General features: G+C 40.9%; 3 protein-coding genes across 3 annotated transcripts; all 3 read right to left on the reverse strand.

Annotated features, from left to right (window-relative positions):
- Positions 1-318: 318 nt before the first annotated feature.
- LOC143109231 (tubulin alpha-4A chain-like) lies at positions 319-2,704 on the reverse strand. Its single transcript, XM_076271885.1, has 4 exons — positions 2,686-2,704; positions 2,163-2,483; positions 1,918-2,066; positions 319-1,296 (listed from the first exon to the last, which is right to left on the reverse strand). The coding sequence occupies exons 1-4, from the start codon at positions 2,702-2,704 to the stop codon at positions 319-321; spliced, it is 1,467 nt and encodes a 488-aa protein (XP_076128000.1).
- A 6,238-nt stretch (positions 2,705-8,942) lies between these two features.
- Positions 8,943-14,162, reverse strand: LOC143109232 (tubulin alpha-1C chain-like). The gene is made up of 4 exons (XM_076271886.1): positions 14,151-14,162; positions 10,531-10,750; positions 10,286-10,434; positions 8,943-9,920 (listed from the first exon to the last, which is right to left on the reverse strand). Exons 1-4 carry the CDS (start codon positions 14,160-14,162, stop codon positions 8,943-8,945), a joined length of 1,359 nt encoding a protein of 452 aa, XP_076128001.1.
- Positions 14,163-14,859: 697 nt separating this feature from the next.
- LOC143109151 (tubulin alpha-1B chain-like) lies at positions 14,860-16,599 on the reverse strand. Its single transcript, XM_076271794.1, has 2 exons — positions 16,455-16,599; positions 14,860-15,837 (listed from the first exon to the last, which is right to left on the reverse strand). The coding sequence occupies exons 1-2, from the start codon at positions 16,455-16,457 to the stop codon at positions 14,860-14,862; spliced, it is 981 nt and encodes a 326-aa protein (XP_076127909.1). The 5' UTR covers positions 16,458-16,599.
- Positions 16,600-17,432: the final 833 nt, after the last annotated feature.

Consider the following 17,432-nt stretch of genomic DNA (forward strand, 5'->3'; position numbering starts at 1 on the left):
GCAGCTAACCCAGCCAGGCAGCTACAGCACTACACTCTGGGGGGGATATAAATGGGAGCTCAGAGACATGCCCACAGAGTGTAGTGCTGTAGCTGCCTGGCTGTGTAAATGTCATTTGAAATTCTTGTGCTTGATATTGCAATATACCATAGGGGTGTCAGTTAATGCAGTAAATTACACTCACAATATCATATGCAGTCCTCAGTTGATTTTTTTCTGTATTACTTCAGGGGGATAAAGATTCAGACAACCCATATATATTTGCAATACCAACATTTATTAGTTAAACTGACATACAAATAAATAACCTTAGAAACTCTAGTACTCTTCTTCCTCTTCTTCACCATCCTCTGCTGAGTCTGCCCCAACTTCCTCATAGTCCTTCTCCAGTGCAGCCATGTCTTCTCTGGCCTCACTGAACTCCCCCTCTTCCATGCCCTCACCCACATACCAGTGCACAAAGGCCCTCTTGGCGTACATCAGGTCAAACTTATGGTCCAGGCGAGCCCAGGCCTCAGCGATGGCAGTCGTGTTACTCAGCATACAAACGGCCCTCTGCACCTTGGCCAAGTCACCGCCTGGTACCACCGTTGGCGGCTGGTAGTTGATGCCTACCTTGAAGCCAGTGGGGCACCAGTCAACAAACTGGATGGATCGGCGGGCCTTGATGGCAGCAATGGCACCGTTGACGTCTTTGGGTACCACGTCCCCACGGTACAGTACGCAGCAGGCCATGTACTTACCACGCCTTGGGTCACACTTCACCATCTGATTAGCTGGCTCAAAACAAGCATTTGTGATCTCAGGCACAGAGAGCTGCTCATGGTATGCCTTTTCCGCAGAGATTATTGGAGAGTAGGTGACCAGGGGGAAGTGAATGCGGGGGTAGGGAACAAGGTTAGTTTGGAACTCCGTGAGATCCACATTCAGAGCCCCATCAAAGCGTAGAGATGCAGTGATAGACGAGACGATCTGGGCGACAAGGCGATTCAGATTGGTGTAAGAGGGACGCTCAATGTCAAGGTTGCGCTTGCAAATATCAAAAATGGCCTCGTTGTCCACCATGAAGGAACAGTCAGAGTGCTCTAGAGTGGTATGGGTCGTGAGGATGGAGTTGTAGGGCTCCACTACAGCAGTGGACACCTGGGGAGCAGGGTACACCGAGAACTCCAGCTTGGACTTCTTGCCGTAGTCCACAGACAGACGCTCCATCAGCAGGGAGGTGAAGCCAGAGCCAGTGCCTCCTCCAAAGCTGTGGAAGATGAGGAATCCCTGGAGACCCGAGCACTGGTCGGTCTGAGAAACAAATTCAGTAGTCACATTCTGCATCATAAATTGATAACTCTGAACTCCTAGAGATAATGCAAACAAAGACCAAGTGGATTTTCTGCAACAAACTAGAAAAACATCAAACACACCCTGTTATGATTCTCAAACAATCCTACCCCTTACAGACATAATGTAGAGCAGGGGTCACCAACCTTTTTTCCTCCGAGCGCTACTTTGACAAAATGAACATGGCCGAAAGCCTTTTATGTCAATAGTAGCATTCCATGTATTTACATAGCTGACCTCCACCCAAAACTGCTGAATAAGATATGCTTTTTAAAGGTTAATTTCAACTCCTCTACCTTCTCTTTGTAGACTGAATTTTAACATGTTTCTCAAGTGACTGGGTTCTACATCTTCCTCAAACCTTTTGGAGAGCTACTTAAAGGGGGGGGGGGGGGGGGGGGGCTGGTAGCTCCCAAGCTACCTGTTGGAGACCTGTGATGTAGAGGCCTCAAATGAGTAATCACACTAAATGGGGGATCACCAAAAACATGTGCACACCAATACTAAAGATACTGAATGCAAGGAAATATGTTGACCAATCTTTGAAAAGTTGAGCAAGCAACTGTTAATCTGGTCACCTACCATTTTACGAATCCTGTCCAGGACCGGATCCACAATTTCCTTTCCAATGGTGTAGTGACCACGAGCGTAGTTGTTGGCTGCATCCTCTTTACCACTAATCAACTGCTCCGGATGGTACAGCTGACGGTAGGACCCATTACGGATCTCATCTGTCAGGAAATATCAAGTCAGACCTTCACAAACCCACATTTTTATTTACATTTGCTCAAAAGCCAAACAACTATTTCAAATAGGACACTACTCACCTATAACTGATGGCTCCAAGTCAACAAATATGGACCTAGGAACATACTTCCCAGGACCAGTCTCACTGAAAAAGGTGCCAAAGGAGGAGTCCAGTAGAGTTTTGCTATCATCAGCAGCTGTTCCGTCTGGGCAGATACCATGTTCCAAGCAGTACAATTCCCAACACGAGTTTCCAATCTGCACACCAGCTTGGCCAACATGGACAGAAATGCACTCCCTCTGTAAAATGATCAAGAAAATATATGAAAACCCACCATCATGACAAATACCTGGCCCATCACCCAAGTCAAACAGTAAGCCTAACTTATAAGTAAGAGGCACTCACCATTCTTCAAATAATAATCTAAAAAGTCTGTCCAAAACGCAGGCTCCTCCAAATGCACCTTCACCAAATAATCAATAAATACTTGCATTAGGCTTCTTTTAATAATCATTTCAAAAAAGCTCCACGAAGAACCTAAAGAAACTGTTAAATGTTAAAAAAGAACATTAGTTAAAACTGTAATGTCTCTGACAACTTACCTGTTACGTAAACAAACATGAAAGACCACCTCTGGGTCTGTGTGATATATAGTGATGGTTGGGTATAAGGCCTGGCTTCCAATTAGCACCTCTTGTCCAATGTCTGATTGGCTAATTGATTTACTTTTTTAAGACTCACTCACCTAGTTAGTAGGCCTAATAGGACACCGTGCACAGGATACAGGTCTTTAAGCTAAAATTGACGGTTTGTTCTAACTTAAGGGCCGTTCACACCAAGAATGATAACTATAACGTTAACTATAAAAAAAAATATTGTTCTTGTTAATATGAATGATGACGTTCACATATAAACTATGAACGATAACGACATGAAGAACAATATTGTTGGGGATCACTTTCAGATCGATTTTGAAAACGATAAAAAGCTAACAGCCAATCAGAACCCATCACATTTTAGCCATCACAAGGAGATAATTTACTTATCGTTGGTCAGTCAGTGTGGACGTTTTTATCGTTATGGGTTATAGTTATTGTTTCTGGTGTGAACGGCCCTTTAAATTCTTCACACAATACAACAGACCACCTTTTCACCTTTGCTTCAGTTTACAATGCCATAAATAGTCTTTTGTGTTGAAAGCATTGCCATTTATATAATTATATAAAGACATGAGACAGTGGTTCACACAAGAATAAACTTATCAGCATTATCAGACCATTGCTGGAGCACATGCACATAACCAAATGTGCACAAACACATGCCACACACACAAACAGCATCAGCAACACCACCTATTGCTATGAAACAGTTGAATAAATTCTTACCTTAAATGCTGTTATTTTATCGGCTTGGATGTTACAATTTCAGCTATACTGTATTTGAAAGCGATAAAAAAACTTGCAAAATACTAGAGAATCCATCTTTTCCATCTTTCCAATCCATCTTTATTAAATAAATCATCATCTTCTATAGCTGCAGTATGAGAAGCGTGTGTGGTTCAGATGCTGTGTTCAGCAGCTACAGCAAGCACAGGGGGGAAATGCATGTTGGGTTCAGTTTATGTGTTCAGCAGCTACAGCCAATAAACACAAGGGCACACTTGTGGGTAGACTTTTACGGAAATTTCGTTTGGTCCCGGGGGAGACTACATCTGCCTGTACACGCATCTGCCTGTAGATGATGGTGTTGAGCAAAGGGTACAGATGATGTTGAAATGTATTTACTTCATTTTAACAAAGCTCACAAACAGGCACTCATGCACACACGCATGTACACACATAGATACATGCATGCACACACACTAGGGCTGTCACTTTAAAATCGAATATCGATATTGAAATCGATTTGGCTAGGTAAAATGAGTTTCAAAAATGAAAAATCGATTTTAACATGTGTAATAGGCTAATTTTTGTTTGATCATTTCAAACATAAAACTAAAATAACTAATAAATCCAAAAATTAAAGATTTCTGAATGAAGGCTAAGCATTGCCATTAGTTTATGCACTTGCAATAGCCTAAATCGGAAAAACACATGCACCAAGCTGATAATGATTTGCAAAATGGAGGGCAATAGCTTTTTTATGGCTGTATGAAGTTGACCAAATATTTGCGTGAAAGTATGCAGGCTGCTTTCTAGCTGACCAAATGCCCGAACCTGAAATTGGAAAAGGAAAAATATGAATAACGCTATCCTTAGTGTTCCTAGGTGGTAGAAAGGTGTTAAATGTTTCCACCAATTTTATTCCTGCAGGCGCCCTTATGCTATGACGAAATCGTAAATGCCATGTTGTAGCAATTATTTGTTTAGTTTTTGCGTTTGTTTAAACAAAATGTTATGGCAGCAAAGTCTCTAATTGTTTTTGAAAATGAACAAAACACCAAAAAAACATCTTCTGATCAATCGCTCCTGTGTCATACATCTGTCGCCCTCTTCAGACGTGCTCCTTGTCACTGGATTGGCCTATATTTAGCCTTGAAACATAAACATTTGGTTTTCATTTTCCATTTGTACATTTAATAAAGGCCCCATAGAAAGTATGACCATTTTGCTCAAATACTTGTTTCTCCAAGCTCCCTGCTCCCCATGCTAATAGAACCTGACCCAAGTTATCCTGTTCCATGTGTAGGCCGCAAACACTGGAAGCCATGCGGACGCTATGTTCTTGCTTCAAGGTAGACACAGATGTGTTTTGACTGTTGATTGGCTAGGTGTGTAGGCCTTGAGCTCTGCCAGGTCCTGCTTTGAGGCCACCATATGCACCATATGTTGTCTCGCAGTGACAACACTGACAGAGTTGAAGCATATCGGTTAAATTCATACTTGGGGGCCAGTTTAGCAAGTTGTAATCTTACCAACAGCAGTGAATGTATCAAACTGTTGATGCTATGACGCACTAAGCTCTTAATAGGACACAGTGTTATAGGCGACAACACTTTAGCTAAGGGAATAATCTTGCAGCCTTGCTGCAGATCATAAGGGGGAGTCTGATTAAGAGTAGTCTGATAACATAGACATCTAGCTCTTGCAGTGTATCAAGTTATGATTAAAGATAGCTTTTTCTTTCATGGAGGATGAGAGGTTGTTGATGTTGACTTCACTACACTGAACTAGTATTGAACTAATAGGTTCATATGTTTATTAACAACACAACCACTGCAGTTTTTATATTGGTATTATTATTTTCTTCTCTTCATTGACATGGAAAATGTTTTACAACTGTTTTACAGTAATGCAATAAAATAAAACACAACTTTGCATTTGTTTCAGGCGTTCAGAATATGTTCAGAATAAAGGTCTTACCAAGTTCTTTAAAACATGCCTTTAGGCCTGCTTTAAACAATGTGGAAAAAGGTTAAGATAATTTAGCTTTGCTGTATGATAAACAATTCTTGATATGAGGCACACAAAGAAAAAAAAAGAGTATCCATGAAGATCATGATCATTTGAATTTATATTTCATTGCTAATTACTAATTTGGTGACTGACCATAGCAGTATTGCAATTGAAATCTTTTTAATAATGTTAGTTGAAACTTAGGAAGCACTACCGGGGCCTTACATATACATATTATGTATATCTCTGTGTTTTTTTTTTTTTTTTTTTTTTTTTTTTTTAATTTATTAATTTATTTTTTATTGGTGTTTACAACATAGAGGACAGACAAGTAAACAACGGTAATGAAAACAAACAAACAAACAAACAACATTAACCAAAATCATACACAAACAAACAAATAAGCATACATATTTTAACTATATAACCCAGTCATGTTCATATTTAAGCTGTAAATTAACTCCATGACATGAACAGAAAAATAGCAGAGTATGACACATTGTGGCAACAGATAGATTCTTATCCATAACTATCAGAATAAAAATAAATAATAAAAACAAAATTATTGATCTTTATCCCATTTTTTCGTGATAGCTATTTTTCTCCAATCATCTAATTGTGGTTTTCTTTTATTTTTTATCATGTTCTTAGTCATTAAATAATGGTGTTTTAGAAACATGATGAATGGTTCCAATGTAATACATTTTTCTTTTTTTAAAATAAAATTTTTTCCAAGGAGCACAATAATGTTTAACAGCATATTTTGTTCTTCCTGCAAACCCCAAATTATATTGATTGTTGTTATTGGTAAGTCAAGTCCTTGCTCAGACAGCCAAGCTGCCACCTTGCGCCAGAAAAGCATGACATCTGGACAATACCAAAACAAATGCATGGTGTCTTCCTCTTCTTCACCACAGTATCTACACATATTGTCTTCATTTATTCTCCAAATCTTTAACATTTTCTTTGTTGGTAGAATCTTGTAGAAAATTTTAACTTGAAAGGCCCATACATATGTTGAACAGGATGATTTGTACAGATTCTTAAAGACATCTAACCAAGGAAGTGGAGTATCAAAAATACTTTCCCAGTAGTCTTGAAAATAATATGGAGAAATTGCAGTATTTTTAAAAAATAAAAAGAAGCTGTACATGTCAAAATTTACTTTTTTATGCCCCAACCATTTATAATTGTTAATAGCCGGACGGCAGACACCTAGGTTTGCATTTGAATCAAGTAGTGCTATTTTCCAAGATGAAGGGATTGCTGATAACAACTGGAAATACTGTAGTTTTGGACAAAAGTCTCCATATATTGACACAAAGGATTCATAACTAAGAAATTGTCCTTTACTATTCAATATGTCATTTACAAAAAGTACATTATTATCTAAAAATGACTGCCAATATACAGGTTTTTTGTCTATGCAGATATTAGAATTAAGCCACAATATCTGTTGTTTAATCTCTAATGTATTATTTGGCATAGAGAACTGAAAGCAAAACCACATAGACAAAGAGTTTCTGAAAAAAGGGGAAAGATTAGGAAAAATTTGGTTCAGGGTTACTTTTGATTCCTGGCCTAGCTGAAAAAATGGATATAACTTACCTACTGATGTGCCACATTGAGCTATGAATAATTTAGATGAAAACCAGTGTTGATTATTATATAATCGTTGAATCCAACGATTCTCTGTGTTATATTTCAGGTGCAATCAGTGGTCAAAAAGGGGGAGCCTTACAGACTCTACTTTTTTCTTTTTTCTTTTGTCTATTGCTTTTTTCCCCTTGAACTGTTTGGTTATTGTTTTTATCACTAGTACTCTGTGGTATGTAAACTTTTTTGCACAGCCTGTGAGAAATCAAGACAATCGGGGCCACTTTTATACATGTAACCATGTTGATTCATTTATTTTATTGGGTTCTATTTGAGAATTGTTGAGACATTTCTTATGTGTTTTGGTTTTATATTCAGCTTTGCCCAACTATTATACACATGGTAAAAAGACACAATTACTGCATTACTCTCAGTTCATTAGTAGGCTCATTCTGATTCAATCAGATGTGTGCTATTGTGTGGTGTCAAAGGCTTCAAGTCTTTTAAAGGGGGACTTGAGAGTATTGGATTCAGAAATTATTTTTATATACGTGTGATTTAGGTCTTTTTTCGGAATAGTTTAGCGGGATGGACCAAATATATTCTTTTTGGTTTACTAGCTCCTGTTCTGATTGTCATGATAGTTTGTTTTTGATTTACTGTGGTTGTTATTGTACACCAATCATGTGTAGTTATTTTTCTTGACTGACTGACTGACTGAAATCAGTTAAATCATGTACCTGCTTATTTGGATCTGACTAACTTGAATGAAACAATTGTATAATCTTTTATATTTTATATAGTGGCAATATTTGATGAAATGTTCCAGCCATAAAGTCTGAAAAAGGGGGACTGAGAGAAAGTGGAATAGAACTTTATGTCCAATATGTGGTTTAATGTTCTGCATTTCTCATTAGTGGGTCACTTTAATACTAAAAGTATGATTCTATGTAATGACTATGATATCTGTACTGTCCCTGTGTATATCTGTGTGTGACTGTATTTAGAGATAAGCGGGAATATTATGACTTTAGTGTTTCACTGTTCTGCATGGCTGCGTCAGTAGCCATCTGCTCCGGATTGCCAGGTTGCCACTAATCAGAGTGTTTCCTTGTAGTCCACGTGAGATGGGATGACCAACACCATCTCCCATCAGCCTGGAAGGATACTTAAACCTTAACTATTTCCTTGTCTAGTTAGAGTAGCTGATGGATCTTTAGGTGAAGTCATGCGGTCTCTCCCTTGATGCACATCATTGTAAATAAACTCTGTTCCTGATTTTTCATACTAATGGTCTGACTGGGTCTCTATTAAAACTATGGTATCAAAATTACCATCAGTAGGTATGTGCCTAGACTCAGTTTTATACACCGAAATAACACCCAAATTATGAAAATGATCAAAATGTGTTTTGTGTGTTCAGATGTCTTGCATTAAAGGAGGAACACTGAGAGTTCGCACAGATCTCCATTTGGAGGTCACCGACTACTGTTGGTATGAAAAAGGAAAAAAAAAAAATCAGTTTTACCTAGCTTGAGTTGCTACACTCAGCAGCTAACCCAGCCAGGCAGCTACAGCACTACACTCTGGGGGGGATATAAATGGGAGCTCAGAGACATGCCCACAGAGTGTAGTGCTGTAGCTGCCTGGCTGTGTAAATGTCATTTGAAATTCTTGTGCTTGATATTGCAATATACCATAGGGGTGTCAGGTAATGCAGTAAATTACACTCACAATATCATATGCAGTCCTCAGTTGATTTTTTTCTGTATTACTTCAGGGGGATAAAGATTCAGACAACCCATATATATTTGCAATACCAACATTTATTAGTTAAACTGACATACAAATAAATAACCTTAGAAACTCTAGTACTCTTCTTCCTCTTCTTCACCATCCTCTGCTGAGTCTGCCCCAACTTCCTCATAGTCCTTCTCCAGTGCAGCCATGTCTTCTCTGGCCTCACTGAACTCCCCCTCTTCCATGCCCTCACCCACATACCAGTGCACAAAGGCCCTCTTGGCGTACATCAGGTCAAACTTATGGTCCAGGCGAGCCCAGGCCTCAGCGATGGCAGTCGTGTTACTCAGCATACAAACGGCCCTCTGCACCTTGGCCAAGTCACCGCCTGGCACCACCGTTGGCGGCTGGTAGTTGATGCCCACCTTGAAGCCAGTGGGGCACCAGTCAACAAACTGGATGGATCGGCGGGCCTTGATGGCAGCAATGGCACCGTTGACGTCTTTGGGTACCACGTCCCCACGGTACAGCACGCAGCAGGCCATGTACTTTCCACGCCTTGGGTCACACTTCACCATCTGATTTGCTGGCTCAAAACAAGCATTTGTGATCTCAGGCACAGAGAGTTGCTCATGGTATGCCTTTTCCGCAGAGATTATTGGCGCGTAGGTGACCAGGGGGAAGTGAATACGGGGGTAGGGAACAAGGTTAGTTTGGAACTCAGTAAGATCCACATTCAGAGCCCCATCAAAGCGTAGAGATGCAGTGATAGACGAGACGATCTGGGCGACAAGGCGATTCAGATTGGTGTAGGAGGGACGCTCAATGTCAAGGTTGCGCTTGCAAATATCAAAAATGGCTTCGTTGTCCACCATGAAGGCACAGTCAGAGTGCTCTAGAGTGGTGTGAGTCGTGAGGATGGAGTTGTAGGGCTCCACTACAGCAGTGGACACCTGGGGAGCAGGGTACACCGAGAACTCCAGCTTGGACTTCTTCCCGTAGTCCACAGACAGACGCTCCATCAGCAGGGAGGTGAAGCCAGAGCCAGTGCCTCCTCCATAGCTGTGGAAGATTAGGAATCCCTGGAGACCCGAGCACTGGTCGGTCTGAGACAAAAACAAATTCAGTAGTCACATTCTGCACCATAAATTGGTATTTCAAGAGAATACAAACAAAGGGCAAATGTAGCAGCAGGTTTTCTGCAACAAACTTGAAAGCAATCAAACACACCATGTTATGATTCTCAAACAATCCTATCCCTTACAGACATAATGTAGAGGCCTCAACTGAGGGATCAAACATGTCACTAAATGGGGGCACAGAATCACCAAAAACACATGGGCACGCCAATACTGAAGATACTAAATGCAACAAATAGATAGATACTTTATTCATGCCGAGGGAAATTTTGGAAATACATTTCACCAATCTTTGAAAAGCTAAGCAGGCAACTGTTAATCTAGTCTCCTACCATTTTACGAATCCTGTCCAGGACTGGATCCACAATTTCCTTTCCAATCGTGTAGTGACCACGAGCGTAGTTGTTGGCTGCATCCTCTTTACCACTAATCAACTGCTCCGGATGGTACAGCTGACGGTAGGACCCATTACGGATCTCATCTGTCAGGAAATATCAAGTCAGACCTTCACAAACCCACATTTTTATTTACATTTGCTCAAAAGCCAAACAACTATTTCAAATAGGACACTACTCACCTATAACTGATGGCTCCAAGTCAACAAATATGGACCTAGGAACATACTTCCCATGACCAGTCTCACTGAAAAAGGTGCCAAAGGAGGAGTCCAGTAGAGTTGTGCCATTTCCAACAGCTGTTCCATCTGGGCAGATACCATGTTCCAAGCAGTACAATTCCCAACACGAGTTTCCAATCTGCACACCAGCTTGGCCAACATGGATAGAAATGCATTCCCTCTAAAATGATCAAGAAAATATTTAAAAAACCCATTGTGACAAATACCTGGCCCATCACCCAAGTCAAACAGTAAGCCTAACTTATAAGTAAGAGGCACTCACCATTCTTCAAATAATAATCTAAAAAGTATGTCCAAACTGCAAGCTTCTCCAAATACACCTTGACCAAATAATACATTGCATTAGGCTTCTTTTAACAAGAAGTTCCACGAAGGACCTAAAGAAACTGAAATATTAAGGACACTAGTTAAAGCCTTAACTTACCTGTTAAATGAACAAGCACAAAAAAGACCCCCTCTGGGTCAGTGTGATATATAGTGATGGTTGGGAATAAGGCGTGGCTTCCAATTAGCACCTCTTGTCCAATGTCTGATTGGCTAATTGATTTACCTTTTCAAGACTCACTCACCCAGTTAGTAATATAAGGCCACCATGCACACAGGATTTGTCCGTTTGTTCTGACTTAAACTGTTGACACAATACAACACAGACCACTTTTTCACTATTTTGTTTGTTTCACTTCAGTTTACAATGCCAAAAATAGACTTTTGTGTTAAAAGCATTGTCATTTATATAATTATATAAAGACACGAGACAGTGGTTCACTTTGATTTTGTTATTTGTAGGGAATGCAGAGAACAAGAATAGGATTATCAGTATTATCAGACCATTGCTGGAGCAACTACATGCTCATAACCAAATGTGCACACACACACGCCACACACACACACAAACAGCATCAGCAACACCATACTTATTGCTATGATACAGTTGAATAAATTCTCACCTTAAATGCTGTTATTTTATCGGCTTGGATGTTACAATTTCAGCTATACTGTATTTGAAAGTGATAAAAAAAACATACTACATACATACATACATACATACTTACATACTACATGTGGGCAGCTGTGGCCTGCTGGTTAGCGCTTTGGACTTGTAACCGGAGGGTTGCCGGTTCGAACCCCGACCAGTAGGAATGGCTGAAGTGCCCTTGAGCAAGGCACCTAACCCCTCACTGCTTCCCAAGCGCTGCTGTAGCAGGCAGCTCACTGCGTCGGGATTAGTGTGTGCTTTACCTCACTGTGTGTGTGCTGTGTGTGTTTCACTAATTCACGAATTGGGATAAATGCAGAGACCAAATTTCCCTCACGGGATCAAAAGAGTATATATACTTATACTAAAAATACTAGAGAAAATACTACTAAATACTTAGTATTTACTAAAAAATACTAGAGAATCCATTTTTATCAAATAAATCATTATCTATAGCTGCAGTATAGATAGTAATGGTTCAGATTCTGTGTTCAGCAGCTAGAGCAAGCACAGGGGAAACATGTTGGGTTCAGTTTATGTGTTCAGCCGCTACAGCCAATAAAGGTGAAAAGAGTATTGAGTTCAGACAAAGTCCTTTTAGGCAAGTCCATCCACTCGGCGGCCATATAGCAACGCTTTTTGGGCACTCATCGGGCATCCTATTCAGCAGAAATGCGCGTGCGCAAGGCTTCACGACACCAATCTTGCTCCAGCAGCGAGTTCACAACACATGATTGGGAAGATGTCTTCACAACACAACATATTGGCTCAGTGTATTCACATGTCGACGTTTTGTCGAGGAAGGGGTGTGATATGTGTAGACAACGGCCATATTGGCATTACAAACTAACCCCATGCATTTCTATGGAGGATTTTTTGAGTGCTGTGTCTCCTCATTAGAAAGTCTCTGGTTCAGATGCTGTCTTCAGCCATCTCCACATCATCGTTGAGGTCTTCATCTCCACTCTGCTGTCCCTCTCTGCACTGATATCCAGAGGTCTTCACATCCACTCTCCTCGATTCCTCACATTGAACCAGATCTCAGCACAGCAAAGATTTTCAAAAATTATTAACACATCTTTGTTAATGTGGTTTTGGCTAATCCCTTAATTATGCACACAGGTTTTGAAATCAATTATATCACATTTTTAAAGTCAGACAAGTCAGTGTTTGCATAACGCTTTGGTTGTATAGATTTTAAGATCTTGTTTTTAACCTTTATAATGAACAGCAATTTAGAAGCATAAAAATTACATATGATTTACATAAAGGAGGAAACCCAAGTGATTTGAATTAACTATAGCCAATCTCCAAGCTCCCATGTTTAGCAAAGATGTTAGATTCCTTTGTAAATGAACAGCATCGTTCCTTTTTGTAATCATATTCTTTTTTATATATATATGTATATTTTTATTGGCCTTTTATCAGATAGGATAGGATAGTGGAGAATGACAGGGAGTGAGTGGGAGAGAGAATCAGGGTAGGATCCGGAAAGGACCACAGGGCGGGAATCGAACCCGGGTCGTCGGTGTACATTGCAGGTGCCCCAGCCAGTTGCGCCACGGCCGGGGCCTTGTCATCATATTCTATATTAAGTCCTTATCAATCTCGGTTCAGAGCTGGCCACAGCACGATTACAGCAGCAACTGCTGTAGTAAATGATATAGCTACTGTTGTTGACAGTAAGAAACAACATTGTGCAGCTTTGTTTATTGATTTGTCTAAGGTTTTTGTCACTGTTCATCACAGGTTACTTCTTGAAAAACTGACCTCTTTTAGTCTAGATGAAGTTTCCTTTAAATGGTTTCAAGACTACCTCTCTAATAGAACACAATGGCTAGATGTGACAGGATCAACCTCAGAGCCATTGAGACTAAATAATGGTATTCCACAGGGCTCAATTTTGGGGCCACTGTTGTTTACGTTGTACATCAATGATATCTGTCCTTCAATAGAAAATTGTAAAGTGCATTTCTATGCAGATGACATTCCTTTATGCCTATGCACCATCTGTAGAGCAAGTAGTATCATCTTCAATATGCATTTGATTGTGCGCAGAAATCCTTAAAAGAACTTAAACTGGTTCTGAATGAAGCAAAAACTAAATGTATGATCTTTACTAGATCGAAAAAGTGTGACACAAACTGAATAAGTTTCTCAATCCAAATATCTGGGCATTTGGTTAGATAACAAACAATCATTTAGAACACATGTGCTTGGTCACAAAAAAGGTAAAAATTAAATTAGGTGCACTTCACAGGATTAGGTCTTGCTTCTCTTTAGAAAACAGAATGACCATTGTTCAAGCAACTATGTCAAGCAGATTTTTATTTTTAAAGGCCAGTTAGTTAATGGATCCAGGATACTATGCATCATAAAGTTGCCTTGGCCTTTGGAATTGAAATAGCCACACATCACCACATACCCTTCACCATAGATAGAGATTGGCATGGTGTTATTTCAGTTAGCCTATTAGCTGGTTTGATTGGCATTGAGCTTATTGAGCTCAATCAAATCACGCACGCAGCAAGCTGAACCAAACTTCAATAAATGCATCTTCTGCTCAATCGCTCATGTGTCATACGTCTGACGCCATCTTCAGACACGTTCCTGGTTGAAACGTGAAACAGACACAGAAAATTATGGCAGGTCCCATTGAGCTGAGCTCCTGCAAGTCAGAAAGCGTTAGATTATATTGGGGAAATATGCCAGTGGCATCTGGCATAGAAGCAAAGAGGGGCAGTGAAGGCGTTTGTGTCTGAATGTACAGAAGCACAGATACAGTCCATGTGATTAAGATATGTGCCTGGAATCTTAATACACTTAAATAAAACACCCAAATTAAGAAAACATATCAAAATGTGTTGTGTGTTCAGATGCCTTCAGCTCCAGCGAGTGCTCACATAGAACGTTGTTGCGGGAAAAAAAAAAAAAAAAAAAAAATCAGTTTTACCTAGCTTGAGTTGCTACACTCAGCAGCTAACCCAGCCAGGCAGCTACAGCACTACACTCTGGGGGGGATATAAATGGGAGCTCAGAGACATGCCCACAGAGTGTAGTGCTGTAGCTGCCTGGCTGTGTAAATGTCATTTGAAATTCTTGTGCTTGATATTGCAATATACCATAGGGGTGTCAGGTAATGCAGTAAATTACACTCACAATATCATATGCAGTCCTCAGTTGATTTTTTTCTGTATTACTTCAGGGGGATAAAGATTCAGACAACCCATATATATTTGCAATACCAACATTTATTAGTTAAACTGACATACAAATAAATAACCTTAGAAACTCTAGTACTCTTCTTCCTCTTCTTCACCATCCTCTGCTGAGTCTGCCCCAACTTCCTCATAGTCCTTCTCCAGTGCAGCCATGTCTTCTCTGGCCTCACTGAACTCCCCCTCTTCCATGCCCTCACCCACATACCAGTGCACAAAGGCCCTCTTGGCGTACATCAGGTCAAACTTATGGTCCAGGCGAGCCCAGGCCTCAGCGATGGCAGTCGTGTTACTCAGCATACAAACGGCCCTCTGCACCTTGGCCAAGTCACCTCCTGGCACCACCGTTGGCGGCTGGTAGTTGATGCCCACCTTGAAGCCAGTGGGGCACCAGTCAACAAACTGGATGGATCGGCGGGCCTTGATGGCAGCAATGGCACCGTTGACGTCTTTGGGTACCACGTCCCCACGGTACAGCACGCAGCAGGCCATGTACTTACCACGCCTTGGGTCACACTTCACCATCTGATTTGCTGGCTCAAAACAAGCATTTGTGATCTCAGGCACAGAGAGTTGCTCATGGTATGCCTTTTCCGCAGAGATTATTGGCGCGTAGGTGACCAGGGGGAAGTGAATACGGGGGTAGGGAACAAGGTTAGTTTGGAACTCAGTAAGATCCACATTCAGAGCCCCATCAAAGCGTAGAGATGCAGTGATAGACGAGACGATCTGGGCGACAAGACGATTCAGATTGGTGTAGGAGGGACGCTCAATGTCAAGGTTGCGCTTGCAAATATCAAAAATGGCCTCGTTGTCCACCATGAAGGCACAGTCAGAGTGCTCTAGAGTGGTGTGGGTCGTGAGGATGGAGTTGTAGGGCTCCACTACAGCAGTGGACACCTGGGGAGCAGGGTAGACGGAGAACTCCAGCTTGGACTTCTTGCCGTAGTCCACAGACAGACGCTCCATCAGCAGGGAGGTGAAGCCAGAGCCAGTGCCTCCTCCAAAGCTGTGGAAGATGAGGAATCCCTGGAGACCCGAGCACTGGTCGGTCTGAGAAACAAATTCAGTAGTCACATTCTGCACCATAAATTAGAAACTCTGAACTCCTAGAGATAATGCAAACAAAGACCAAGTGGATTTTCTGCAACAAACTAGAAAAACATCAAACACACCCTGTTATGATTCTCAAACAATCCTACCCCTTACAGACATAATGTAGAGCAGGGGTCACCAACCTTTTTTCCTCCGAGCGCTACTTTGACAAAATGAACATGGCCGAAAGCCTTTTATGTCAATAGTAGCATTCCATGTATTTACATAGCTGACCTCCACCCAAAACTGCTGAATAAGATATGCTTTTTAAAGGTTAATTTCAACTCCTCTACCTTCTCTTTGTAGACTGAATTTTAACATGTTTCTCAAGTGACTGGGTTCTACATCTTCCTCAAACCTTTTGGAGAGCTACTTAAAGGGGGGGGGGGGGGGGGCTGGTAGCTCACAAGCTACCTGTTGGAGACCTGTGATGTAGAGGCCTCAAATGAGGAATCACACTAAATGGGGGATCACCAAAAACATGTGCACACCAATACTAAAGATACTGAATGCAAGGAAATATGTTGACCAATCTTTGAAAAGTTGAGCAAGCAACTGTTAATCTGGTCACCTACCATTTTACGAATCCTGTCCAGGACCGGATCCACAATTTCCTTTCCAATGGTGTAGTGACCACGAGCGTAGTTGTTGGCTGCATCCTCTTTACCACTAATCAACTGCTCCGGATGGTACAGCTGACGGTAGGACCCATTACGGATCTCATCTGTCAGGAAATATCAAGTCAGACCTTCACAAACCCACATTTTTATTTACATTTGCTCAAAAGCCAAACAACTATTTCAAATAGGACACTACTCACCTATAACTGATGGCTCCAAGTCAACAAATATGGACCTAGGAACATACTTCCCAGGACCAGTCTCACTGAAAAAGGTGCCAAAGGAGGAGTCCAGTAGAGTTTTGCTATCATCAGTAGCTGTTCCGTCTGGGCAGATACCATGTTCCAAGCAGTACAATTCCCAACACGAGTTTCCAATCTGCACACCAGCTTGGCCAACATGGACAGAAATGCACTCCCTCTGTAAAATGATCAAGAAAATATATGAAAACCAACCATCATGACAAATACCTGGCCCATCACACAAGTCAAACAGTAAGCCTAACTTATAAGTAAGAGGCACTCACCATTCTTCAAATAATAATCTAAAAAGTCTGTCCAAAACGCAGGCTCCTCCAAATGCACCTTCACCAAATAATCAATAAATACTTGCATTAGGCTTCTTTTAATAATAATTTCAAAAAAGCTCCACGAAGAACCTAAAGAAACTGTTAAATGTTAAAAAAGAACATTAGTTAAAACTGTAATGTCTCTGACAACTTACCTGTTACGTAAACAAACATGAAAGACCACCTCTGGGTCTGTGTGATATATAGTGATGGTTGGGTATAAGGCCTGGCTTCCAATTAGCACCTCTTGTCCAATGTCTGATTGGCTAATTGATTTACTTTTTTAAGACTCACTCACCTAGTTAGTAGGCCTAATAGGACACCGTGCACAGGATACAGGTCTTTAAGCTAAAATTGACGGTTTG

The sequence above is a fragment of the Alosa pseudoharengus genome, unplaced genomic scaffold (assembly GCF_046254945.1).
Source record: "Alosa pseudoharengus isolate Yale_2024_CS ecotype anadromous, Long Island Sound unplaced genomic scaffold, YU_APseudo_1.1 YU_APseudo_1.1_scf_7, whole genome shotgun sequence".
Taxonomy (NCBI): Eukaryota; Metazoa; Chordata; class Actinopteri; order Clupeiformes; family Clupeidae; genus Alosa; species Alosa pseudoharengus.

Coding starts and splice junctions, on each gene's coding strand:
- LOC143109231 (XM_076271885.1), bottom strand. Junction 2,067..2,162: donor CTTGGAGCCATCAGTTATAG/GTGAGTAGTGTC, acceptor ATTTCCTGACAG/ATGAGATCCGTAATGGGTCC. Junction 1,297..1,917: donor TGGACAGGATTCGTAAAATG/GTAGGTGACCAG, acceptor TTTGTTTCTCAG/ACCGACCAGTGCTCGGGTCT.
- LOC143109232 (XM_076271886.1), bottom strand. Junction 10,435..10,530: donor CTTGGAGCCATCAGTTATAG/GTGAGTAGTGTC, acceptor ATTTCCTGACAG/ATGAGATCCGTAATGGGTCC. Junction 9,921..10,285: donor TGGACAGGATTCGTAAAATG/GTAGGAGACTAG, acceptor TTTTTGTCTCAG/ACCGACCAGTGCTCGGGTCT.